General features: G+C 47.7%; 1 protein-coding gene across 1 annotated transcript in view; it reads right to left on the bottom strand.

Moving 5' to 3' along the window:
• Positions 1-26,914, bottom strand: part of PDE2A (phosphodiesterase 2A) — a 455,035-nt gene that overhangs the window by 16,536 nt on the left and 411,585 nt on the right. Inside the window, exons 9-16 of the mRNA XM_063127363.1 lie at positions 21,202-21,276; positions 18,234-18,275; positions 15,428-15,496; positions 12,629-12,759; positions 9,961-10,072; positions 7,988-8,027; positions 5,261-5,324; positions 255-333 (exon numbers count right to left, since the gene is read on the bottom strand). Of these exons, the coding sequence (XP_062983433.1) occupies positions 255-333; positions 5,261-5,324; positions 7,988-8,027; positions 9,961-10,072; positions 12,629-12,759; positions 15,428-15,496; positions 18,234-18,275; positions 21,202-21,276 (612 nt within the window). The remainder of the gene's footprint in view (positions 1-254; positions 334-5,260; positions 5,325-7,987; positions 8,028-9,960; positions 10,073-12,628; positions 12,760-15,427; positions 15,497-18,233; positions 18,276-21,201; positions 21,277-26,914) is intronic.

Below are 26,914 nucleotides of genomic sequence, written 5' to 3'. Positions count from 1 at the left end.
TACTGGTCCACCTAGCCTAGTATTGTCCACACTGACTGGTAGCAGCAGCTCACCAGAGCCTCATGCAGAAAAGGATTTTTCCCATCAGCTGCTCACCATATCTCCACAAATGGAACATGTGGGACCCATGTTCTACCACTAGGTGATGGCATCTCCCATAGAAGTAGAAGAGAGAGACAGAGAGAGAGAGGCCATATCGGGTATTCTCCCACTCCATCCCTTTAATGTTTCCTGCCTTTTCCTGTGGTTCTTACCTCATCATCCACCACACCACCATCAAATACTTTGGCCACCAGTTCATGGCTGATTCTGTCCAGGAGGAACACTGAGCATCTGCAAGAGAATGCCCCCCCCCCCACAAAAAAAGGGTGAGAAGGGCTTCTTCAATAAGCCAAACAGTGAACCATGGAAGGGTCATGAGACCATGGAAGCAACACCCATTCCAAGAATCCTTTGCACAACACATAATTAACCCAGTTCTAATTAGATACACAAGAGAAATGGCACAAACAGAGGTAATCCCATATTCTAAGTATGTTGCACCCACCCTTCTCTTGACTGGCTGGATTGCAGGGTGTGCATTAACGGTTTACATAGGCCACAGCTAGACCGAAGGTTTATCCTGGGATCGTCCAGGGTTCGCCCCTGCCTGAGCACTGGATCCCCTGTGTGTCACCTAGATGAAGAGGTTTGACCCCTGGACGATCCAGGGATGAACCTTAGGTCTAGCTATGGCCTTTGTCTTCTCTTAAAAGAGGGAAAGAAGCCTTTGAAAAGAACTTTGAAATTAGATGAAGATGGCTACTTTTTACTTTAAAATTACACCATGCAAATTCTATTCCAATAATATTACAGCGAAATCACAATATTTATGCACTTCCTGTCTGCAAATTCTCTGATGGAGAAAAAATAACCAAAGCAGCTTTGTACATTTGAAATTTGTGAATTAAAATTGTGTTGGATGTTTGGTGGTATAACTTCTTTTTTCTTTTCTTTTTTGGTAAACCGCCCAGAGAGCTTCAGCTATGGGGCGGCATATAAATGCAATAAATAAATAAATAAATAAATAATTCTTAATGGGAGTGGTGCCACAGCTAAAGTCAGCCTATAACACTGCAACCTCCAACCCAGAAACCAGTCCCTAAGATACATGTACGGAAGGGCAAGTGGGGGTTTCTCAGAAGTAAAGGCAATGCACTCTGCACATGCTCAAAAGCACCCACATCCTCCTCCTCCTCCTCCTCCTCCTCCTCCTCCTCCTCCTCCTCCTCTATTATTAGGCTTATTAAGCTGAAAGGCTGCTACAAGACAGGGCTCCCTCTCCATTCCTTAAACTTCTGCTCTGCTGTCATCGCCCTGCCGCAAGCAAGAGCTGACGGGACTCAGGTCAAGCTTCCGCTCACAGCTGATGGGGCACCGAGAGCAGCATGGCACGGACGAATGGAGGGCAGGGAGGAATCACTCCCCTCACTGCCCCTCCGCCGACCGACCGTCCATTCCAGGGTCCAAACCACAGCATTCCCACTTGAGTTGGGCCTCTGCTAACCTCTCTCAGCTGTCAGGAGTGATGGGAGCAAAGAGGATGCTGCTGAGAGGACCATTATTATTATTATTATTATTATTATTATTATTATTATTATTATTTATTTATATAGCACCAGATGGAACCTACCTGGCGGGTCCTGCTATAAGCAGTCAGCGGTTACCATGGAGACCAAGCAGTGAAGGCCTAGGCCAGGCTTCCCAAACCCGGCGCCCTCTGGATGGGTGGACTACAACTCTCAGCATTCCACAGCCAGCTCTGCTGGCTGTGGAATGCTGGGAGTTGTAGTCCAACCCATCCAGAGGGCACTCGGTTGGGGGAGCCTGACTTAGAAGTAGAGGGGAACCTTGGAAGCTGCCTTATCCAGCGTCAGCCCCTTGGTTCACCTTGCTCAGAACTGTCAAGACAGACTGGCAGCCATGTCTCAGCTAGAAGTCTTTCCCCGCCTCACCTGAATACACCGGGGTTTGAACCCGGCACCTTTTGCATGCCAACTGTGTGCTCTGCCCCCTGCCCATGCTGCGCATGCACTTTAATGCTCCACCCGTGAGAAGGCCGACAGTGGAGTCTAGCAGGCAATTATTACGTCTTTGATTTGCGCTGAGGGGGTGACGTTTCACAGTGCCTGAAAACTGCACAAACCTAGGGTGACTCTATGGAAAGGAGGACGGGGCACCTGTATCTTTAACGGTTGTATTGAAAAGGGGATTTCAGCAGGTGTCATTGGTATGCACGCAGCACCTGGTGAAATCCCCTCGTCATCGCAACTGTTAAAGCTGCAGGAGCCCTGCCTAGAGTGACCAGATACAAAAGAGGGCAGGGCTCCTGCAGCTTTAAGTGTTGTGATGAAGAGGGGATTTCACCAGGGGCTGTATGCATACAAATGAGACCTGCTGAAATCCCCTTTTTAATACAACTGTTAATCATAGAATCATAGAATAGTAGAGTTGGAAGGGGCCTACAAGGCCATCGAGTCCAACCCTCTGCTCAATGCAGGAATCCTCCTAAAAGCATCCCTGACAGATGGTTGTCCAGCTGCCTCTTGAAGGTCTCTAGTGTGGGAGAGCCCACCACCTCCCTAGGTAACTGATTCCATTGTCGTATTGCTCTAACAGCCAGGAAGTTTTTCCTGATGTCCAGCTGGAATCTGGCTTCCTGTAACTTGAGCCTGTAAAGATACAGGAGCCCAGTCCTCTTTTCCATAGGGTCACCCTACACAAACCAGACTCTCTGCCACCACCACATCTGTAGCTGTTGTTACTTTTTGGAGTCCTTGGTAGTGGGGATAAGTCCCACAGAGCTATCGAATGGAAGAAACCTTTGCTTCTAAACTGTGGCTCAACTATTTCTCGCTGGAATGGAGAATTGAGATTCCTAATATACAGCATCTAATCAAGTTAATTAATAACCTTCATTAGAAAGGCATCTAATACATGCTCGCAGAGGGTACCCTGATAAGGCCTTAGGGTAACATTGGTTGCCTCAAGACTTTATACAGACTTTGGGATGTTGGGGACAGGGAGAATCTCCACTTCTTCCCTGAATCTCAGATTCAGCTCTTCCATTTTCACTTTTTTGTGTGCTGCAACGTATCGCTTCTTTCGAACACCAAAGGATGGGAACTTCGCTTTTATTTCACATTCTGTTTGCTCACAGCAATTTTTACAATGCACTTGCTTTTTCTGTGCTGAGTCCTCCACAGCCATTCTGCACAGCTCGGATTAATTTCTCTCATTTCTTTGGGGAGATCTTACTTCTCACTTATCAAAACTGTTCCTTGCAATTTTTACACGGAGCTCATTTTTCCTGGGCTAGATGGTTGGCTAGCTTTCAGGGGATCTAATCTCCCTTCATTTCTCCTTTTTTTATTTCCTTGCCTTTTATTTTATTCCTCAGCTGGGTTCAGACTTCATCATTTTTATTATTAAACCTTCTCCTCAATTTTCACCTGGAGCAGCAGTTTCTGCAGCCGAAACTCTCCCCATGGCCTGAGTTCGATCCCAGTGGAAGCTGGTTTCAGGCAGCCGGCTCGGGTCGACTCAGACTTCCATCCTTCCGAGGTCGGTAAAATGAATACCCAGCTAGCTGGGGGAAAGGTAATGACGGCCGGGGAAGGCAACGGCAAACCACCCTGCTATAAGGCCTGCCAAGAAAACGTCAGCGAAAGCTGGCGTCCCTCCAAGAGTCAGTAATGACTCAGTGCTTGCACGAGAGGTTCTTTTCCTTTCAATTTTCCTGAATCCCACACGTTGGGTCACATGGGCATCTTCCCAGATGCTTTGCTGGGTAATAGGTAGGCATCACTTATTCCTCTCCCTTTCTTAACCTTTAGGCTACATTACTCTACAGCATAGGCGCACACAGCACATTTCATTAGGGTGTGCACCCAGGTTGTTGTTTTTAAGGGGAACATTTATTAAATACTCAATCATCAAGGCAGCTGGAGGACCACTCACATTGTGTCTGGATCCCTAATCAATGCCCCCCTCAATTTGGGTCTTATTACTTGAGACATTAGGGTGTGCCTGGGCACATCCAGCACATCCCTTGTGCACACCTATGCTCTACAGCTGAGAACACAGTAAGCCGTCAGTAGCTGAGCTAGTGGGATTTAGGTGGAGCGGAAGTAAACAATAGCTCAATTACTGCTAATTTTGTTTGCTGTAATTACTGCATGCAATAACTATTTCACCTTATGCCTTAACATGGTTCATTTCATATGTTCCCCAGCAGAGTTCAGTAAGAACTATATTGCCATTAATTTCATAAGTTGTAATCTTCATAAGTTGTAATCCACCTTGTTCACATTTTTATTTCCCTCTGTAATTGCCGTCTATTTCACTTTCCACTTAAGCCTTGCAACGTGTCCTTTACATTCTCCCTTCTCTAAAATCCTTTTATGTAAAAGGTGCTTTTCTTTTTTTCTTGGACTAGTGAGTGATGTCTTCATGACTCACAAGCTGGAACGGCCTGGCTGCTTTTCCACTGTGAATTTGAAATAATTGTTCCGAACTGGCTCTGGCCCTTCTTGGCCCACCCACCTTTTGCTCACTGGAGCCTTTAAAGAGCCAGTAAGCACAGGGGTCTCCTCCTCCTCCTCCTCCTCCTCCTCCTCCTCCTCCTCCAGCCAGAGTGGCAGCCATGCCCAAATCTTTGGGCGCCCTAGATGGCAGGAGCACCAAGTACCAAATGGGTCTCCTCCCCTCTGTCACATCACTGTCTGGATGTTTTCTGAGATGAATATTCCTCTGCTTCCCCTGGGCTTCCCTCGGGGATCTGGCCTTGGCCTCTGTTTCGACACAGTGTCCTTAGGCGGCCTCATCCAGTCCCATGGCGTTCAGAACCACCTGTTCACCCAGGCCACTTCGCTTCCTTCTTCTCCCCAGTCCAAATTGCCCTTTTCAGTCCCTGCCATGACTCTCACTGCCTCCCTGATATTCCTGCTGAAGTTCTCATTTCTCCACCCAAGCCCACCTCTCCCTCTACACTTTCCTCACCCCACTGATCATGCCACCACCACCACCACCACCACCACCACCCCTGCCTTTGTCTTTGGCGTCTTTCTCTCCTATATGCCAGGGATGAGGGGCCTCCTTTGGTTCCTCCTGGGGGGTGGAGCTTGATCTCCAAGCCCCGCCTGCTTGAGGAATCCCCACTGCTATCTCAGGTCAGATATAACAACACGCGGGTCTCTCCCCAGCCCCGCAAGGGACTCACATTTCGGCATTGCTGAGATTCCGCGCTTCCGTGATGATCTCCTGCAGCAGCACCGACACGTCATCTGCAAGGGTGAGAAGCAGCCGGTGAGACGTCCCAAAGGACCAAGCAGTGGGGATGTTCTTTTATTTTAAAATAAACCCAAAGAGGGCTTTCAGGGTGGCACACGCGAAGATAAAACCCTTGACGCCTTAAAGACCGCACCGAACGGAGAGGCATAAAAGGTGTCCCAGCCAGCTTAAATAAATACAAATATAAACCGAAAAGGTCACGGCAAATTAAATCTGGTGCTGAAACAAACACGGTGTTGGTGCCGGTTGTGCCTCCTGTGGGAGGGGATTCCGAAGGTGGGGTTCCACCGCGGAGAAGGCCCTTCTCTTTCGCACATGAGAAATGGAGCTTTTTTTGTGTTCCAGACGGAATCGAGAAGGACCTCTGATGATTTTAGTGCAGGGACTGGTGGATACAGGAGGAGGCGCCCCTGTAGCGCCCTGACTTGTTGCGCAGGTGCGTGTTTGGGTGTTCCATCACACCTGGCTGAATATTTGAGTTAAATTTCTCACATCTTCCTGAGGCTCAGCAATGGGCAATATTGTTTAGTATTAACGTTTAGATGCTGTCTCATTGGCTGATTTGAAAGGCTAAATTAAAAAGATGCGTCTCCGCGCCCCTTCTAAACGCCAAGCAAATAGTTCTCGAAGGAGTGCGTTCCAGAGTTTGGGGGCGGCCCAGGAGAAAGCCCTTCGAGGTGTGACCTGCAAATGGGCCCCTTCGAGCCCTGCGGGTATTGTCTGCAGATGACATGCCAGACTCCAGGTGAAGAGAGTCCGAAAGCAAAGGCAGCAAAGTTCTGCACACCCACCCTCACCGCAGGCCCTGAAGTGGTGTGTGGGTGATGTTCCTGGTTGCCCATAAAAGATGGTGGTCGAATCACAGCAGCCACTTAAGGCATGTCGGCCACAGGCCCTTTGGAAACTTTGTTGTCATTATTCCCATTTTACAGATGGAGCTTGAGGCCAGGAGCGAGTGACTTGCCCCAGCCGTGCAACCTTTCAGATTCATGTCCAACTTTCTGTCTGCCAGATCACCATTCAGACAACACACTGAACCATGCTGCTTAACCACAAAACGTTAACCATTTTGTGGTTAAGCAGCATGGTTTAACATGTTGTCTGAACGGGGCCACTGTCTCTCAGGAGGGACATAGAGCCAAAGATAACCCTGGGCCCACAGTTCTTCACATAAAAGCTTCTGCAATCCCTTTCTGCCCCTTACCACGGCACCGACATGGCTGATATACCAACTGCACCCTTATAGAATCATAGAATCATAGAATAGCAGAGTTGGAAGGGGCCTACAAGGCCATCGAGTCCAACCCCCTGCTCAATGCAGGAATCCACCCTAAAGCATCCCTGACAGATGGTTGCCCAGCTGCCTCTTGAAGGCCTCCAGTGCGGGAGAGCCCACAACCTCCCTAGGTAACTGATTCCATTGTCGTACTGCTCTGGACAGAGAATAGCCTAGCTACAGTTATCCATGCTCTGATAACCTCTCAACTGGATTACTGCAATGTATTGAGAGCCAGTGCGGTGTAGTGGCTAAGGTGTTGGATTGGGAGTTGGGAGATCCGGGTTCTAGTCCCCCACCCAGCCATGGAAGCTCACTGGGTGACTTTGGGCCAGTAACAGGCTCACAGCCCAAGCTACCTCACAGGGTTGATGTTGGGAGGATAAAATGGAGAGGAGGAGGATTATGTATGCCGCCCTGGGTTTCCTTGGAGGAAAAAAGGTGGGATGTAAATGCAATAAATAAATAAAATGAATAAAATTATACGTGGGCTTGCCTTTCAAAATGGCCCAGAAACTTCAGCCAGTACAAAACAGGGCAGCATGTTTGTTAACAGGGACTGGCCGACAAGACCACATCACGCCAGTCCTTTTCCAGCTTCATTGGCTGCCAGTCCAGGTCCGGGCCCAATTCAAAGTGCTGGTATTAACATTTAAAGCCCTAAACGGCTTGGGGCCAGGCTATCTGAAGGAACGCCTCCTCCCATATGTACCCACTCCCCAGACCCTAAGGTCATCCTCAGGGGTCCTTCTCCGCGAGCCCCTGCCAAAGGAAGTGAGGCAGGTGGCTACCAGGAGCAGGGCCCTCTCTGCTGTGGCATCCCAGCTGTGGAATGAGCTCCCTAAGGAGGGTTGCCGGGCACCTACGTTATTTTCTCAGTATTTTAACAGTTTATCATTTTAGTTTTTAAACTTTGCTGTTTTAAATCTGTATTTTAAATCTGTTTTAATCTCTGCATTGCTGCTCAGATTTATCCTGGTTGTGCTTTTATATTGTACTTTTATACTGTGTTTTTATACTGTCATTTAAAATTTAATTTTACCTTAAATTTAAATTTTACTGTTCTAACTCTGTATTTTAATCTTATATCAATTTTGCTGCGTGGTTTTATCCTGGTTGTACTTTTTATACTGTATTTTGTATTTGTGTTTTTAACCTGTTGGTTGTTTTATTATTGTTTTAATTTTTGTGAACCGTCCAGAGAGCTTCGGCTATGGGGCCGTATAAAAATGTAATAAATAAATAAATTAATAATAATAATTATTATACTTTGAATAGTCTTCTTGGTTTTAATTTTTGTGAAACGCCCAGAGGGTGTCGGCTATTGGGTGGTATAGAAATGCAATAAATAAACAAATAAGATGAATTCAGGACACTTACCCAGGTGTGTGAAGAGATTCTTGGCCACTTGCAAAAGAGCCTGGGGTGGGGGAAAGGGAGATAAATTAATCTCTCTATTTATTACTGAATTTAATTAGACGCAATCCCTTCCCCTCTCCACCAGGAATGACCCTACAATATAAATGTGCAGCTAAGCAGGAAAAATATTAGAATGTTTTAAAAGCATGGCAAGAAAATATTTTCTTCCCCCTCCTGGGATATATCTCTATCTATCTATCTATCTATCTATCTATCTATCTATCTATCTAAATATATATTCAGAAATTAGTGCAGTATGGACTCCAGTAAGGGCAGGAGCCACACTACTGCTTTATAACGGTACTGAAGTGCACTGACAACTGTTGGGGCCCATTGACACATTCCATATACCGTTTTCAAACTGCTTCCATAGTGTTATATCCTGCTTGGTGCAGATCTAGCCTAGGGTCTGATCCAGCACAGCCATGGTTGTGTGCTATGTCCAGTATTCGAGGCAGTAAGCCTCTGTGTACCAGTTGCTGGGGAACATGGGCGGGAGGGTGCTGTTGCACTCACGTCCTGCTTTGTGGGTCCTTGGTCGACAGCTGGTTGGCCACTGTGTGAACAGAGTGCTGGACTAGATGGACCCTTGGCCTGATCCAGCCTCAGGGCACTTCTGATGTTCTTATCTGGACAGCTTCCTTTGTTCCTGGGTTTGGCGGGTGCTCTACCACTGGGATAGGATTGCTGTTCTAGAGGACTGTGTCTTTCTGACAACAGAGTATTGCTGGAAGGGCCTGGAATATGCCATCAGAGGCTGGGGCCACGGCTAGACATGAGGTTTATCCTGGGATCATCCAGGGTTCGCCCCTGCCTGAGCGCTGGATCCCCTGTGTGTCACCGAGATGAACAGGTTTGACCCCTGGACGATCCAGGGATAGACCTTAGGTCTAGCTATGGCCTGAGCCAGTAGCTCTCTCCTGAGCTTTCTGGGCGGCTGCTTCAGTGCCCGACGCGGTTTCTTGCCTTCGCTCCACCGGGCCCTTGATCTCAGCTCGCTGCCCGGATCCTGCTCGTGCATTTTCCCTTCGCGGCATCATCTGGCAGGTGATAAAGAGGCTGCCGGTCCCTTGGATGGTGCCCCTGCATCCTGTCCTGCTAGTTCAGCTGAAGGGACTGCTCTGAGCCCTGGGCAGGGTCTTGTTAAAGGTGTCATCACAACAGTGAAAGCTGCAGGAGCCCTGCCCTCTTTTCAATCTGGTCACTCTAGGATAGCTCCTGCAGCTTTAACTGTTGTGATGAAGAGGGGATTTCACCAGGTTCTCCATATATACAAATGACATCTGCTGAAATCCCCTTTTCTATGCAACTGTTAAAGATACAGGTGCCCAGTCCTCCTTTTCATAGGGTCACCCTAGCTGAGGAGAATTGTGAGTATTGTCCCAGACTCGAAAAATTCTGAAAATGCAAAAAAGGAAGGCAGTTTCATTTCTTTTTACACTCCTAAAAATCGCCCCCCCCCCCCAAAAAAAACACATCATAGCAAAACATTTGGGGTTTTGAACATATGGTCTAGGTTTCCTTTTAGCACATCTCTCTCTCTTTTGAAAAAATATGCTCTCTCACATGTCGCAGCTCTGCCTGTCCAAGAAACATATATTGGTTTTATGCCTCTTTACAAATCTTGGCTGTCTCCGAAGGATCCTGGGAATTCCAGTTTAATGAAGTGTTGACGTGTATGAAATAAGAGCTGAAAGGAGAGGACAGGGCTCGCGCATACTTCCGAAGTCTGAGCGATGCCCTGCGCATAACGGCGGCTCATTCTGACCGGGGATCTAACAACCCCAGATGACAGAGGATTGGCGCCACTGAGCTTGCTGATAAATCTCCGTTGGCTGCAGGGTGAGTGGTTTCCGCCGTCCCCTTTTAGGGCCGCCACAGAGGGGACGAGAGGCAGGGGGCTGCCTGGGTGCTCGGGCAGGTGTGTCCCTTACCTGACACTCGCATTTGAGTTTCTGCTCCTTCTGGAAGGCCAGCGTGCTGGTCAGCACCGTGGAGGTGTAGCGGAAGCAGTGCTGGATCTTGCGCTCGTCCGTTTCCGTGTAGCTGCAGGAGGCAGGGAAGAGAGGCGGAGCAACACGTTAATCCTGGATTTGCCCCCTGGAGGGCCCTTCGCCCCCACCCCCCTCTTGACCTCCCAGAGTCTACTGAAGACTTTGGCTGTTTCTACAGCTGCCTTTCCCCCCCGGGTTCATCCCTGTGCATCTAAATGCCACACAGGGGATCCCGGAAGCAGGCAGGGACAACCCTTCCATTTGCCTGGGATAATCCTGAGGTGTAGAAAGGGCCTTTGTTATCCCGACAGGTGGAGGTGTTTTAAAGGCGCTTTAGTGGACTGGTCTGTATAGCACAGCCTCACCCAACCCAGAGCACCTACGTCCCAATGCTGGTCCTGTAGTTAAATTCGGTCCAATACTAGCATAACATTTCACGCCATTGATCCAATGCAGTCAAATGCTGCATCTCAGAGGATGGCAACAGGAGAGAGGGCCTCCTCTGTGGTGGCCCCCCAAATGTGGAACAATCTCCCTCACGAGGCCCGCCTGGCGCCGACATTGTCATCTTTTCAGCGCCACGGCTTGGGACCACAATACCTGACGGAACGCCTCTCCCGACATGAATATACCCGGTCACTACGTTCAACATCTAAGGTCTTCCTCCGGGTGCCTACTCCGAGAGAGGCTCGGAGGAGTGTGGCAACGACGGACAGGGCCTTTTCAGTGGTGGGCCCCAGACTGTGGAATGATCTCCCTGATGAGGCTCGCCTGGCACCAACGCTGCTGACTTTCCGGCGCCAGGTTAAGACTTTCCTCTTTGCCCAGGCATATGGCGGCACATCCTAATTACCCACATGTTTCGTTTTTAATCGGTTTTTAATGCTTTATATGTGTATGTTCTGTGTTTTAGAGTTTTAAATTTTGTATACTTGTTTTTATCTCTATTTTAGAATTTCTGTAAACCCGCCAGAGAGCCCTGGCTATGGGAACGGTATATAAGTGTAATAAATAAATAAATATAAATATGTCAAGACTTTTCTCTTCTCCCAGGCACTTAGCAATATGTAATGACCCTGGGTCTGGTTTTTTTGGCTCATGGTTTGTAAAATTGATATAGTGGTTTTAAATGTAAGTGCGTTTTGCATGTTTTTGTGGTTTAAAATATTTGTATATTGTTTTTAAGCGTTTTTATCTTATGTGAACTGCCCAGAGAGCTTTGGCTATGGGGCGGTATATAAATGCAACAACAACAACAACAATAATAAATCATCCCACTGTGTGTCAGCTACTAAGTACTGTCAAAAATGAAATACTAGGACGTGTCAGCTTTCAAGTTGTATCAAATATGTAAATAAATACCCTAGAATCTCAAATACAGGTTTCAGGTATTTGCAAGCACTATTCACCCATGACTCACGTGTAGGCCACCTCAATGGCCCATATACTGCTGGCTCCTCTGCCCTGAATATTACGCTAGATGTGCCCTCCAATGCCTGCCTGTTGAGTGTGCTTGTCTACAAAGGAACTTCATGTGAGAAGGGAATAGAAAAGGGGATTTCAGCAGGTGTCATTGGTACGCACGCAGCACCTGGTGAAATCCCCTCTTCATCACAACAGGTAAAGCTGCAGGAGCCCTGCCCTCTTTTGTATCTGGTCATGCTAGGCAGGGCTCCTGCAGCTTTACCTGTTGTGATGAAGAGGGGATTTCACCAGGTGCTGCGTGCGTACAAATGACACTTGCTAAAACTCCCCTTTCAATACAACCGTTAAAGATCCAGGAGCCCAGTCCTCCTTTCCATAGGGTCACCCTAGTACCGCAGATATGTCAAACTTGAAGTCCGCGGGTCAAATCCTGCTCACCATTTGGTGATTTCCCAGCTTCTGCAGATCTCCCCCACCCACCCACCCCATCTAAAAGGTTGGAGTGCCTCTCCTAAGGGTTAGATACTGATGAAAGCAAGAGCGCTACGCTAAAAGGTGTGGGCGTTTTGGGTCTCTCGGCCCATCCCTTTTGGCCTTCAGTCCCACCTACTGCCGGAATGCGGCCCCCAAGAGATTCTTTGAAATCCTCCCAGAGTGCAGGACACGGAATAAAGGGCTCAAGTTAAAGGAAGACACATTCCGGCTGGACATCAGGAAAAACTTCCTGACAGTTAGAGCAGTATGACAATGGAATCAGTTGCCTGGTGAGGTTGTGGGCTCTCCCACACTGGAGGCCTTCAAGAGGCAGCTGGACAAGCATCTGTCAGGGATGCTTTAGGGTGGATTCCTGCATTGAGCAGGGGGTTGGACTCGATGGCCTTGTAGGCCCCTTCCAACTCTGCTATTCTATGATTCTATGATTCTATGAGTAACTTCGACTAGGCATTTCAGAGGAAAGACCAAACTCATGGCTGCCATTTTTGGAATGTGGCCCTCGGGCTGGAGGGGGTTCTGCACCCCCGGCTGACAGGCCTCCGCTCCTGCTTCAACGTGGGCTCGCCCTACGTGGGACTAACACGTGGAACGCGGCAATTCCTCCCAGGTTCGGAGGCCACCCAGAGAACGCCGAGAAACGTGAATTTGTCCCAGCTCCGCTCCGCTGGGAGGCAGGCCTTCCGCTCACCTCTCTCCCCCGAGCTTGTTGAAGGCGCACGCCAGAGCCACCACCTGGGACGTGGCCCTGCTGATGACGGGGACGCAGAGCATGGCCGTCACCTCGAAGCCCAGCATGTTGCCCAGCTGCTTGTGTTCTTCCTGGCAGGGAAAAGGAGAGAGCGTTTGAGTGTGAGGAGCCCTGCAAGGGCGCCTCTCGGGTCAGGGCTGTACCACGCGTGGGATGGCAGGCGGAGGCTGGTTCACCTGCCGGAAGACTTGGCAGTACAAAACATTCTTTGCTTGCAGAAATCTAGTCTGTCAGGGCAAAGGGTTCTTAACCGCCCTACTTCCTGACACACTACTTTTCTATGTTGAAGGACTTTTCCCCCTGCACAGGGGAGCATCTTATTTATTCATTTAGTAAATCCCTACCCCTGGTCTTTCAGCACTCTTGGAGAAACTAGCATGAAACATTTAGAAATACATTTGGTTACAATAAAAGAAGGGAATAAGCAGCAGAACAAGAAAAGGAGAGAGGCAGATGAAAGACACATTAACTGATTTTTTTTATTTATACTACTTATACACCACTTGATATAATATCTCTAAGTGGTTTACAAAAGAAATACATTAAAAAACAATATAAAGACCAATATAAAAATGATATAAAATAATAAATTGATGCCCTCTAAGGGCTGGGGGAACTAGAAACTGTTTTCTCTGGTGCTGAAAAGATAGTGCAGTGGGCGGAGCCTCCCACAGGGCAGAGTATTCCAAAGGGGCCACCGCCAAAAAGGCCCAGCTGCCAGCCTCCACCTGTTCGAGAGGTACCTGTTGGAAGAGGCCGTTCTTGGGGACTTATGCTGTACAGGGTTCTGGAGGTAAAGGTGTGATGCCATGTGAGACCACAACTGCAGCCTGAAATCCTACAGCCCAAGAACAGGTTTACTGCCTCCGTGAGAGCTAGGCTGTGTCCCATGGGGCAGCTGGAGGGCCGTGCAACCCACCCACTTTGCATACGGACTATGCCGCTTTAAAGGGCTGGTTCAGGGCCAGAACACTATGACAGCCCACCCACGGGGCCCGCTTTTTTCTTCTTTGAGGTTCAGTCAGCCATTCTCTCCCATGTAACAGAAGTGTCATCTCAAGCATCACAATTCATTCAGGCAAAATAGTTTGCTTGGATGGGGGGGAGGGGGTGGGGAAGGAAATCTAACCCAAAAGCACCCTGGAGATTTTTTTTTTAAGTCTACAAGAAAAGGGAACTTTGCTCTTTGGGGCTGTTGAATTTCTCTGAGGAAATTAGGGCTGCAAACGTTCAGCAGAGCATGAATCACCTAAAGTCTTGGCTGGTTACAATGAGCCCTCCTGTGGGTTAAGGAATCACTTGCTTCCTTACTGAGGCTCTCAGGGTTCAAGAATGTCCGTGCAATACAGAGAGGGGCAAAAAATACTAATACTAAAACGCTTACTTCTAATAGCAAGTAATAGCTTTTGGGTGCTGAATTCTAAGCGATCTCACACTTTCTCCAGTATCTCAACAGGGTATCCCTACAGAGGTATCCCTACACCCAAACTTAGTCGAATTTTATTAATTAATTAATGGATCAGTTTAGTGACTCATCAACTAAAACGTCTCCCATCAGGGAGCATCCGAACACATCATGCTCCAGGTTTCCTTCCCCAAAGCTTAAGCTAGAGGCTTAAACAATTTGTTGATTTTGCGGGAAGAGGTGAAAACAGTTCTCGGAAAGTTGTGATTATCTCGGGGATTGTAAGAAATTCATTAATTTTTTTATTGGGTGTGTGTCGTTACCTGGTCGTGGTGCCGGAGCTTGAGCACCTCAAGGATGCCATGAGCTAAACCGTGAAGGGACACCCAAGACGGGAAGGTCATGGCAGAGAGGTCAGACTAAATACGATCCCTGGGGAAGGTCATGGCAACCCACCCCAGTACTCTTGCCAGGAAAACTAAATGGATCAGTACAACCAGAGATATGTCAATGTACCATCGGAAGATGGGACCCCCCAGGTCGGAAGATGGTCAAAATGCTACTGGGGAGGAACAGAGGATAAGTTCAGCTAGCCCCAGATGTGATGACGCAGCTAGCTCAAAGCCGAAAGGACGGCTAGCGGCCGACGGTGCTGGTGGTGAACGACGAATCCGATGTTCTAAAGGTCAACACACCATAGGAACCTGGAATGTAAGATCTATGAGCCAGGGCAAATTGGACGTGGTTATTGGTGAGATGTATATTCTGGAGGTGACAGACTTAACCTTAGGGGAGCTAGGGGTGGCGACAGCCGACAAAAAGCTCTGGCGTGGGCTGGTCCATGAAGTCATGAAGAGTCGGAAGCAACTGAACGAATAAACAACAACAAGTGTGTCCATTATTCAAGACAAAGGTACAAAAAAGCCAGGATCTCTTCTCGATCCTCCCAGAGTGCAGGACACGGAAGAACGGGCTCAAGCTAAAGGAAGCCAGATTCCGGCTGGACATCAGGAAAAACTTCCTGACTGTTGGAGCAGTGCGACGGTGGAACCAGTTCCCTAGGGAGGTGGTGGGCTCTCCCTCACCAGAGGCCTTCAAGAGGCAGCTGGACAACCCTCTGTCAGGGATGCTTTAGGGTGGATTCCTGCACTGAGCAGGGGGTTGGACTCGATGGCTTTGTAGGCCCCTTCCAACTCTGCTATTCTATGATTTCTGCCATTCCAGCTGCATCCCGGGATGTGTGTGGATAATGTGGGTACATTGCGAGTTACAGTGATATGCAGGACATGTGCAGAGACAAATGGAGTCAAACTCAGCACCATTGATGGACCTACCAAGCTGATGTCTTGCAGCGTGATGGGTTTCTTCTCCTCTACAACCTTTCCCAGACGTCCAACCGTTAACTGTGCAAAGAAGAGAGAGAGAGTCTTGGGGAAGGGTGACCAACCAGAGGGGGAAAGGATTGAGAGACACAGATAGTTGACATCAGTTACACACCACATGCGCAAGATCACAACTGCGCAGCTGTGTTAAGCAGCCCAGGAGAATCATTACCCTGCGGCCATATATGAGTAGCCAGGGAAGTTTGTTAGCACTCCAACTTTAGTGAGTAGCATGAACCGGGAGGGTGTGGGCAGCCTATCCTTCAAGCATGCTGATGGCGTCAACAGTCAGGTGGCTAGGAGATGCCAAGTGGCAACTATTCTGTGACCTCAAACAACAGCCCCTAGCCTTAATTCTGAGTAATCCTTTGCAGAATAACAGAAGCCCCAGTGATGAAGTTGACCCCAAGTGGTTGTGGGGCAAAGATGGTCTTCACTTCACTGATTCCTGCAATGAGCAGGGGGTGGGACTCGATGGCCTTGTAGGCCCCTTCCAACTCTACTAGTCTATGATTCTATGATCTAGGACCAAACAAAAAGTTACTTTCGACACACAGCTGCCACTGAAAACAGCAGGCACGCATCTGGCTCATGTTCCCAACCTCTGGTAGAGGGGAGACATGAGAGCACTCTTCAAATACTTGAAAGGTTGTCACACAGGGGAGGGCCAGGATCTCTTCTTGATCTTCCCTGAGTGCCGGACACGGAATAATGGGCTCAAGTTAAAGGAAGCCAGATTCCGGCTGGCCATCAGGAAAAACTTCCTGACTGTTAGAGCAGTACGACAATGGAACCAGTTACCTAGGGAGGTTGTGGGCTCTCCCACACTAGAGGCCTTCAAGAGGCCGCTGGACAACCCTCTGTCAGGGATGCTTTAGGGTGGATTCCTGCATTGAGCAGGGGGTTGGACTCCATGGCCTTGTAGGCCCCTTCCAACTCTGCTATTCTATGATTCTATCCTCGGCTCCAGTCTTTATTTAGTAGCAGAGAATCCTGTTAGTGTTGAGCCCTCCAGCCTGGAGAAGAGAAGATGGAGGGGAGACATGATAGCACTCTTCAAATACTTAAAAGGTTGTCACACAGAGGAGGGCCAGGATCTCTTCTCAATCCTCCCAGAGTGCAGGACACGGAATAACAGGCTCAAGTTAAAGGAAGCCAGATTCCAGCTGGACATCAGGAAAAACTTCCTGACTGTTAGAGCAGTACAACAATGGAACCAGTTACCTAGGGAGGTTGTGGGCTCTCCCACACTAGGAGAGCCCACAAGAGGCAGCTAGACAACCACCTGTCAGGGATACCTTAGGGTGGATTCCTGCATTGAGCAGGGGGTTGGACTGGATGGCCTTGTAGGCCCCTTCCAACTCTGCTGTTCTATGATTCCTAAAGGAGTCCTTGTTGTAATGGGGGCTGGACACAGGCCTCGCCGTCCACAAGGGATGTCAAAATTTAGGCTAATGGCTCTGCAGAGAGGTGGCTTTAATGGAAACGGTGGCGTTCCACTCGAGCGCAGCTGCCATTGGCATTCGCTCAGTATCCCACAACTTCCTTGTCGCCTCGCAGAACCACGCTGCGGCCTTCCGAGCGCTGCGGAATATTTCAGCCAGAGGCAATAATGTACTGCACATAAATCAAGGAGACAGACGCTCGGGAGTCCTCAACCCAAAGTCTCATGCACAAACATCACTTAACCTTCTCGCCGGCACCGATTCGCACGCCGTGATCTATGCACACAATCTGCAGGTATGAATTGATTGCTCCCCTCTATTAAGCCATCCAGATAAAGCTTCATGCTGTCTGTCACTTGGGATGGGTCGCGATCCAGCCCCACTGGGTGCTCTTGTGTGGTGCCAGTTCATTTGAGTGGGCTGCCTTGCACAAGCGGGCTTCCTGCTGGACGATGTCCCTAGATCTTTGGGGTATTTCCATCTATTTTTGTTGTTGTTGTTGTCATGGGTTCATGTAGTGTTTTGTACTGTTAGGTAGCAGAGGCACTGGGAGAGCAGCACACAGAAGGACCTCAAATGATTGCTAGCCAGCCATTACGTCCACAGGCTTCTCGTGCCTGGGACAGTCTCCTCTCCCAAGTCCAAATTGAATTTGCTGCCCTCCTTTAAAGGGAATTGGAGAAAGGGGGCTTTGAAAATGAAGGCAGCTCCATTGATCCATCTCCCCCACTCTGTATTCTATGGCCCTGTTCAGAAGACACCTTAAACCATGGCTTTAACTATGGTGGTTAAGCCAGAAAGCTGGGCTGTGTTCAGAAGACACCTTAAACCACACCTTCAACCATGGTGAATATAGCAAAAAGCCTTATTCATTGTGGTTAAAGGCATGGTTTAAGGTGTCTACTGAACATGTCCAGGCTTTCTGGCTTAGCCACCATGGTAGCCATGGTTTAAGGTGTCTTCTGAACAGGCCCAATAAGCCAACAGCTCATAATTACCCATCATGACCAAGCCACCCCAAAATACTTTGCATTCAAGAGAAATGGGTCACAACAATATATTTCTGCTGGGAAATCCACCCCACCCCTCAACTATAGTGAGAAATACAGCTAGGCTTAGAAGGCACAGTGAAGTCTGAATGGGTTGGCAAGTGAGACCATCGTCTCGTTAACCGGCAGTCCTGGCGTTTCAGCCCTGTGAGTCCTGGCTTCCATTACATCACCGCTTGCATGTGGGTGCTGCCATTTTGGCTACACTAGTGACATCAATCACACCTGAATGTGGGAAATGGACGGAACAATTTAACAACTCACCGGGAAGCTGATCTCCTCCTCCAACACCTTATCTCCAACAACCTGCGAGAAACAAGAAGCGGGCGAGTAAATGGAAGGAAACCAAAGGGATCAAGGGATGTCCATCTTCACAGAAGCGGAGGAAAGGCAGCATTTGAAATCCTTGCCTTCATACGAAAGGATCCACTGGTGGCCTGTTAAAGCTTGTCGCCCGTGGCATCACTGAAGGCGTGGCCGGGGGCGGCAATAATTGAAAACATAATGTATGTGAAATTGGTAGACGGGATACAAATTACATACCCAGGGATAACGCTAGAAGTAAACGTCTACCCTGGGAGTCTGACCCAGCCATCAAAAGTAGGGTGACCCTATGGAAAGGAGGACAGGGCTCCTGCATCTTTAACCGCTGTATTGAAAGGGGAATTTCAGGAGGGGTCATTTATGTGAACCGCCCAGAGAGCTCCAGCTATTGGGCGGTATAGAAATGTAAGAAATAAATAAATAAATAAATAAATAATGTGTAAGTAGCACCTGGTGAAATTCCCTCTTCATCACAACAGTTAAAGCAGGGTGACCAAATGAAAAGGAGGACCGGGCTCCTGTATCTTTGACAGCTGCATAGAAAAGGGAATTTCAGCAGGTGTCATTTGTATATATGGGGAACCTGGTGAAATTCCCTCTTCATCACAACAGTTAAAGGTGCAGGAGCTATACTAGAGTGACCAGATTTAAAGGAGGGCAGGGCACCTGCAGTTTTAACTGTTGTGATGAAGAGGACATTTCCCTAGGTTCCCCATATATACCAATGACAGCTGCTGAAATTTCCTTTTCAATACAACTGTTAAAGATACAGGAGCCCTGTCCTCCTTTTCATAGGGTCACCCTAGTTAAAGCTGCAAGAGCCCTCCTTTCTTTTGTATCTGATCACGCTAGTATAGCTGCTGCAGCTTTAACTGCTGTGATGAAGAGGGAATTTCACCAGGTGCTGCGTGCATACAAATGACACCTGCTGAAATTCCCTTTTCTATGCAACTGTTAAAGACACAGGGGCCCCGTCCTCTTTTTCATATGGTCACCCTAATCAAAAGCCTTTTCATAACATGCCCTTCTGCAGTCAAGTCCCACTGAGTTCTAAGACCTAAGACTAAGTACCTAGTCAACCAGCGTGGGATTGCAGCCCAAACCGATGAATCCCTGAACAATATTGTCTGTAGGCTCCAACTCTTTGCACAATTCCCATTGAACTCGAAAGGTAAGGAACTGGGGTGCACGTGACAGGCAGGATTACATAATAATGACAGTAAAACCTTACTTGGTTCACACGGGGAGCAGGGCCACGCTGATTATGGCAGCAGAGGGGGGCTGAAAATGTTCGCAACCCATTTCTCCACTGGGTCATTAGGGTTCCCTTTGTTGGTCTTTGTAAAAATAAAACATTTTAAAAAAGGCAGCCAAGTATTAACAAAGCTCTTTTGACAAAGCTTTTAAACAATTCTCCAGTTTTACAGTTGTGGGGCAGCCCCTGAGAATTTATCTCAGAAACACGCCAGCCTTGGAGACACTTAAAGATTATGATTGATCATAGGGCAGACGGCGATGTCCCCCAACCCATCCCAAGGAACCACACCCTTATTTTCCTCCAAGTTGGTCACTGCAAATAACCATTCAATGCCACAAGATGTGGTGACGGCCACCCATTTGGATGGCTTCAGAAGGGGGTTGGATAAATTCCTGGAGGAGAAGGCCATCCATGGCTACTAGCCCTGATGGTTGTGTGCTACCTCCAGTATTTGAGGCAGGAAGCCTGTGTGCACCTGTTGCTGGGGAACATGGGTGGGAGGGTGCTGTTGCACCAGGTCCTGCTTGCGGGTCCCTGGTCGACAGCTGGTTGGCCACTGTGGGAACAGAGAACTGGGCTAGAGGGACCCTCGGTCTGATCCAGCCTCAGGGCTGTTCTTATGTTCTTATGGAGGCAGCTGGACAGCCATCTGTCAGGGATGCTTTAGGGTGGACTCCTGCATTGAGTAGGGGGTTGGACTCGATGGCCTTAGAGGCCCCTTCCAACTCTACTATGATTCTATGTACTCCAACCTAGATAAGGATCCCCAAATCTCCCCAAAGCATCCAGTGAAGATGTGGGCAGAAGTCTATTCTGAGTCATACTTTGGGAAGTATGTCAGGGTGATTAACGAGAAAGCAATTGTGCGTTAATTAGTGATCCTAGGAACACAGCACCCAGCGGAAGGACTGCCTGAATATAGCCTGGCGATAGAGACAGAGGTGTCTCTTCTACAGAATGCGACAGCTCAGAAATTAGGCATTTATTCATTATTTGTTGATAATACGATCATGCCACCTTTCTACAAATGTCCCCAAGGTGGGTTACAACAAGTTAAATAAAAGCAGTAATAACTAGACACATAAACATAATGACCCTGTTCAGTCAACATGCTAATGCCACAACATGGTAAGCTAAATATTACTGCTTAGCATGTGTCCTGTGAGCTATTCCTAAACATGGTGGCTACAGAACCACGGTTTAAACATTTGCTGCAAAAGCATTAGAGGCCTAACCATGGCTTAGTGGGCTATTTGTACTTGCCCAACAAAACCATATTAAATGTTAAAACCACTAATAATAATTTAAAAGTCCAAATTAAAGAGGTGTGTCATAAGAACATCAAAAGAGGCCTGTGGGATCAGACCAAGGGTCCATCTAGTCCAGCACTCTGTTCACGCAGTGGCCAACAAGCCATCGGCCAGGGACCTACAAGCAGGACATGGTGCAACAGCACCCTCCCACCCATGTTCCCCAGCAACTGGCATCCATTGGCTTACTGCCTCTACCAGAATGTCAAAATTCTTTTCCAAAAAGCCAAGACAGGTAGGCTTATAAACTTCATGTGCAAGGAAAATAATCAAGAACAAAGACTTCTTTTGAGGTGAAAGCGTTAAGATGTGTGTGTGTGTGTGTGTGTAGGGAACTCACCTGACAGAAAAGCTGGTTGTTATCTTCTGACACCAGCAGGAGGCAGCAACATGGGGACTGCGTCTCCTGTTTCAGCTGCAAGAAAGAAATGTGTGGTTAAATATACGAATGGAAAGAGCTGAATGATTTCCAGTGTGAAGGATGAGGACGCCAGGAGAATGTCGTCGGGCAGCCTCATGTAAGCAGGCCTTCTCAGTAGTGGCACCCTAACCTTCTGGAACTACGACAATGGACTGGAGGAGGGCTAATAAACTGAAACCCAATCCAGACAAGACTGAGATGCTGTGAGTAGGTGATTCCGCTGACAGGATGGGGGGTGTTCTACCGGTTCTGGATGGGATTGCACTCACCCTGAAGGGGCAGGTTCGTAGCTTGGGGGTTCTTTTAGATCCACCATTGTCACTTGAGGCTCAGGTGACCTCAGTGGCACGGAGCGCCTTCTACAAACTCCAGTTGGTGGCCCAGTTACGCCCCTATCTGGACAGGGATAACCTGGCTTCAGTTGTCCATGCTCTGGTAACCTCCAAGTTAGATTACTGCAATGCGCTCTACATAGGGCTGCCTTTGAAGACGGTTCGGAAGCTGCAGCTCGTGCAAAATAATAATAAAATGCAGCGGCCAGATTGATTTCGGGAACCAGAAGGTTCGACTGTATAACACCTGCTCTGGTCCGCTGGCACTGGCTGCCTGTATGTTTCCGAGCCCAATTCAAGGTGCTGGTTTTGGCCTATAAAGCCTTACACGGCTTGGGACCACAATACCTGACGGAACGCCTCTCCCGACGTGAATATACCCAGTCACTACGTTCAACATCTAACGTCCTTCTCCAGGTGCCTACTCCGAGAGAGGCTTGGAGTGTGGCAACGAGGGACGGGGCCTTTTCGGTGGTGGCCCCCAGACTATGGAATGATCTCCCTGATGAAGCTCGCCTGGCACCAAGGCTGCTCTCTTTCTGGCGCCAGGTTAAGACTTTCCTCTTTGCCCAGGCATACGGCGGCACATTTTAATCACCCACATGTTTATTTTAACGGTTTTTAATGCTTCATGTATGTATGTTCTGTGTTTTAGAATTTTAAATTTTGTATACTTGTTTTTATCTCATTTTAGAATTTCTGTAAACTGCCCAGAGAGCTCTAGCTATTGGGCGGTATATAAATGTAATAAAATAAATAAATAAATAAATAAATAAATAAATAAACACAGGTCCATGCATTGTCTGAGAGGCAGAAACTTGTGGGGAGTTTTAGCACCTCTTGAAGACATACCTGCTTTCTTCGACTTTTAATGGTCTGTTTTGGACTGCCCTGTTTTATGATTGTAATGTTTTCATAGAATCATAGAATCATAGAATAGCAGAGTTGGAAGGGGCCTACAAGGCCATCGAGTCCAACCCCCTGCTCAATGCAGGAATCCACCCTAAAGCATCCCTGACAGATGGTTGTCCAGCTGCCTCTTGAATGCCTCTAGTGTGGGAGAGCCCACAACCTCCCTAGGTAGCTGATTCCACTGTCGCACTGCTCTAACAGTCAGGAAGTTTTTCCTGATGTCCAGCCGGAATCTGGCTTCCTTTAACTTGAGCCCGTTATTCCGTGTCCTGCACTCTGGGAGAATCGAGAAGAGATCCTGGCCCTCCTCTGTGTGACAACCTTTTAAGTATTTGAAGAGTGCTATCATGTCTCCCCTCAATCTTCTCTTCTCCAGGCTAAACATGCCCAGTTCTTTCAGTCTCTCTTCATAGGGCTTTGTTTCTAGACCTCTGATCATCCTGGTTGCCCTCTTCTGAACACGCTCCAGCTTGTCTGCGTCCTTCTTGAATTGTGGAGCCCAGAACTGGACGCAATACTCTAGATGAGGCCTAACCAGGGCCGAATAGAGAGGAACCAGTACCTCACGTGATTTGGAAGTATTGTAGCGTTTGTAGTATTGCTGAGCCAAGTGTCCCCCATCTTGTAACTGTGCATTTGGTTTCTATTCCCTAAATGTAGAACTTGGCATTTATCCCTATTAAATTTCATTCTGTTGTTTTCAGCCCAGCACTCCAGCCTATCAAGATCACTTTGAAGTTTGTTTCTGTCTTCCAGGGTATTAGCTATCCCACCCAATTTGGTGTCATCTGCAAATTTGATCAGCGTTCCCTGCACCTCCTCGTCCAAATCATTAATAAAAATGTTGAAGAGCACTGGGCCCAGGACTGAGCCCTGCGGCACCCCACTCGTTGCCTCTCCCCAGTTTGAGAAGGTTCCATTGATAAGTACTCTTTGAGTCCGATTCTGTAGCCAACTGTGGATCCACCTAATAGTTGTTCCATCTAGCCCACTTTTAGCTAGTTTGTTAATCAGAATGTCATGTGGTACTTTGTCAAAAGCTTTGCTGAAGTCAAGATATATGACATCCACAGCATTCCCACAGTCCACAAGGGAGGTTATCCTATCAAAAAATGAGATCAAATTAGTCTGACAGGATTTGTTCCTGACAAATCCATGTTGGCTTCTAGTAATCACTGCATTGATTTCAAGGTGTTTACAGATTGACTTCTTTATAATCTGCTCCAGAATTTTCCCAGGGATGGATGTCAGACTGACTGGTCTGTAGTTCCCAGGTTCCTCCTTTTTGCCCTTTTTGAAGATAGGGACAACGTTAGCCCTCCTCCAGTCATCCGGCACCTCACCCGTCTTCCATGATTTTGCAAAGATAATAGACAAAGGTTCTGAGAGTTCTTCCGCTAGCTCCTTCATTACTCTTGGATGCAGTTCATCGGGCACTGGGGATTTGAACTCATTCAAGGAAATTAGGTGTTCTTTGACCATTTGTTTATCAATCTCAAACTGCAATCCTGCCCCCTCAACTTCTGCTTCACTTATTTATTCACAATAAATTCAATAATTTATTGTTTTGCACTGTTTTTAGATTTGTTTTTATATTGTATTATATCTGTTTTGTGAGGTGCTTATAGATCTCGGGATATTAGCAGCATAAAAGTAGAATGAATAAATAAACAGCAAAAGCAGAGCAGGCCTAGTTGGGACAGGCAAGTTTGAGAGGGGGGATTACTCCTCCTTTGGTACTGTTCTTGGGCTTGTCTATACGGCTTGTTTACCCCGACCTAAATGTGCATATTCGCATTTCAGGACACATGACGCAGCCGTCCATTCGCCGTAGTGCCGGGCTTTTAATGCGATAATGCGCATATTTGCATTTGTGATTTAACGTGACTTTTAGATCACATCCGAGTTTGCACCGCGTTATGGCGATGTGTCTTTGGGGGGAGTTAAATCGCATTGTGACATGTGGGCTGAGCATCGAGGGTAGGACAAAGTGATTGGGTGATTCCCTGGCTTTGCACCTATCGCGTTCTCCGGCTGCCTCGTTCCTTCCCACTGTTTTGATTTTGAATTAAGATGGAGCTTTTAAAATGAAAACAAAGAGGGGTGAACAGGCAGCGAGAGAGAGGAGATGTGTTCAGTCCCCCGCTCACATCCTCCTCTGCTGCTTCGTTCCGTTCCCCACTTGCTTTTTGTCCTATATGGGGAAAGGGCAGACACAGCTTGTAAAATGAAAACAAAGAGGGGTGAACAGGCAGCGAGAGAGGAGATGTGTTCAGTCCCCCGCTCACATCCTCCTCTGCTGCCTCGTTCCTTTGCCCACTCGCATTTCCTCTCCTATGAATCTGCGGAGCTCCGCAGATAGGTTTTATGGCTTCCTTTGGTCCTACTCTATAGCATCGTATATGAGCTAATGTGCACGTGCGCATTAATAACTGCGCTATAAAAAAATTCAGGAGATAAATTGCTGTTGCTGCTGCAGCGTGACGCTCTTTAGCTAGATTTGAATCAACGAAAATTTGGTAGGACCAGGTGGAAACCTATTGGCCCCTCATGTTACCTGACCCCTGCTGAGATTGCAAGCTGAGCACAACAATGAGTAAATAAAAAGAGTTGGGTTTTTTTGCAGGCATTAGCAGGGAATTTTCAGTTGTCACAAAGGCCTTGCACCTAGGATTCTTCCAGCCCTGTAAAAACAAACGCTGAAAGATTTATCTGATTTTAATTGCTGGCTTGTTTTGTCGTCTTATGCTATGAGTGTAGAAGCTCTGCACACACGCACACACACCAGCTGCCTGATTCCGTGTTGCTCAGGAAAGCGTACAGGGCTGCGAAGTTTTATGATGCTTTTAAAAAGGAAGATGTGGCCGCTTTACGTGGCATCGGCAGATGGCAAGGAGGCTGTTCCGGCGCGCAGGGCACGGCCGTCCTGCTTGCTGCTTTTACAGCTTCCTATTCCCAAAACTTGGAAGACGACCAAGAACAGCTGTTGACAAACACTCTCTTGTTAACATTGCAGCGGAGGGTTTTCAGAAGGGTTTTTCGTGTTTTTTTTAATTATTGGTCACGTTAGGCAAATAAAAGGAAGTAGAGCTTCGAGGCTGGAGATTCTGAGACGGAAACGCCTCTAACAAGTACTTCATTTCTTAAGCCCAATTTCACACGCTCCACTTACTTACCCTCACTGCTGGTGTGCAGGCATGAAATGCAGGTTTGAAATGCAGGTGTGTCTGAGAGGAAAGCGAACTTTTGGCCTGAATTGGGGGGCAGTGTGAGAGCGGGGTGGGGTGAGGTGTGTGTGGGGGCAGAATAGGCTTATTTGTTTTGCTGTGAGGTCTGCTCCCATCACTGTCACCACCAGCAGCTGGGGGGGGGGTGTTTCCTCCCAAGCTGACAGCCCCCTCTTCCATTCCACCCCCCAGCATGCAGATGTAACGTCATTACAAGGAGAATTGTGGGTTAAAAAAATGGCACCCAAACCCATACGTCAACCCTACTTAAAATATTAAAAATGGATGTATACCAAAATTTGGCTTTACTGATTTATTTATTTACAATATTTATATACCGCTCCCCGTTCAGAATTTAGGAGTGGTGGACAAAATAAAATTGAATAAAAACACATTAAAAGTACATTTTAGAAGAAGCCAGACTCCGGCTGTACATCAGGAAAAACGTCCTGACTGTTAGAGCAGTACGACAATGGAACCAGTTACCTAGGGAGGTGGTGGGCTCTCCCACATGAGAGGCCTTCAAGAGGCAGCTGGACAAGCATCTGTCAGGGATGTTTTAGGGTGGATTCCTGTACTGAGCGGGGGTTTGGAATGGATGGCCTTATAGACCCCTTCCAACTCTGCTATTCTATGATTCTATGTACTTATGTTGCATTTATTAAAAAATAGTTTCATATAAAAATATGGTTCCGTGTTGTATGTTGTTCTTTTCTTTGTTCTTGCAATCCACTCAGAGAATGTCTGAAACTGGATGGATTAAAAATATAATAAGCAAAAAATAAAAATAAAATAAGAACACAAATTTGTGCGGGGTGGATTGACAGTCACACTTTAATCTTCCTGGGCCTTTTAAGGTATCATTCTCCCTGAAGCCCATTTTTAGTCCTTCACTTTCCAGGTCTTGTACACTTTGGGGAGGATGCTTTTAACTTCTCCCTGGGCAAAAATGTCTCTTTAGTCACTATCAATACCCCTGGTTCCCTTACCTCAGCCTTCCCCAACCTGATGCCCTCACATGCTGGTTGGGGATGATTGGCATTGTAGTCCAACACATTTGGAGGGCCCCAGGCACAGGAAGGCTATCTTCCTTGATTCCTCATAGAATCATAGAATAGCAGAGTTGGAAGGGGCCTACAAGGCCATCGAGTCCAACCCCCT

Source organism: Elgaria multicarinata, chromosome 5, assembly GCF_023053635.1.
Source record: "Elgaria multicarinata webbii isolate HBS135686 ecotype San Diego chromosome 5, rElgMul1.1.pri, whole genome shotgun sequence".
Classification (NCBI taxonomy): domain Eukaryota; kingdom Metazoa; phylum Chordata; class Lepidosauria; order Squamata; family Anguidae; genus Elgaria; species Elgaria multicarinata.
The sequence above is the reverse complement of the archived record's forward strand: the minus strand, read 5'-3'. Positions and strand labels throughout refer to the sequence as shown.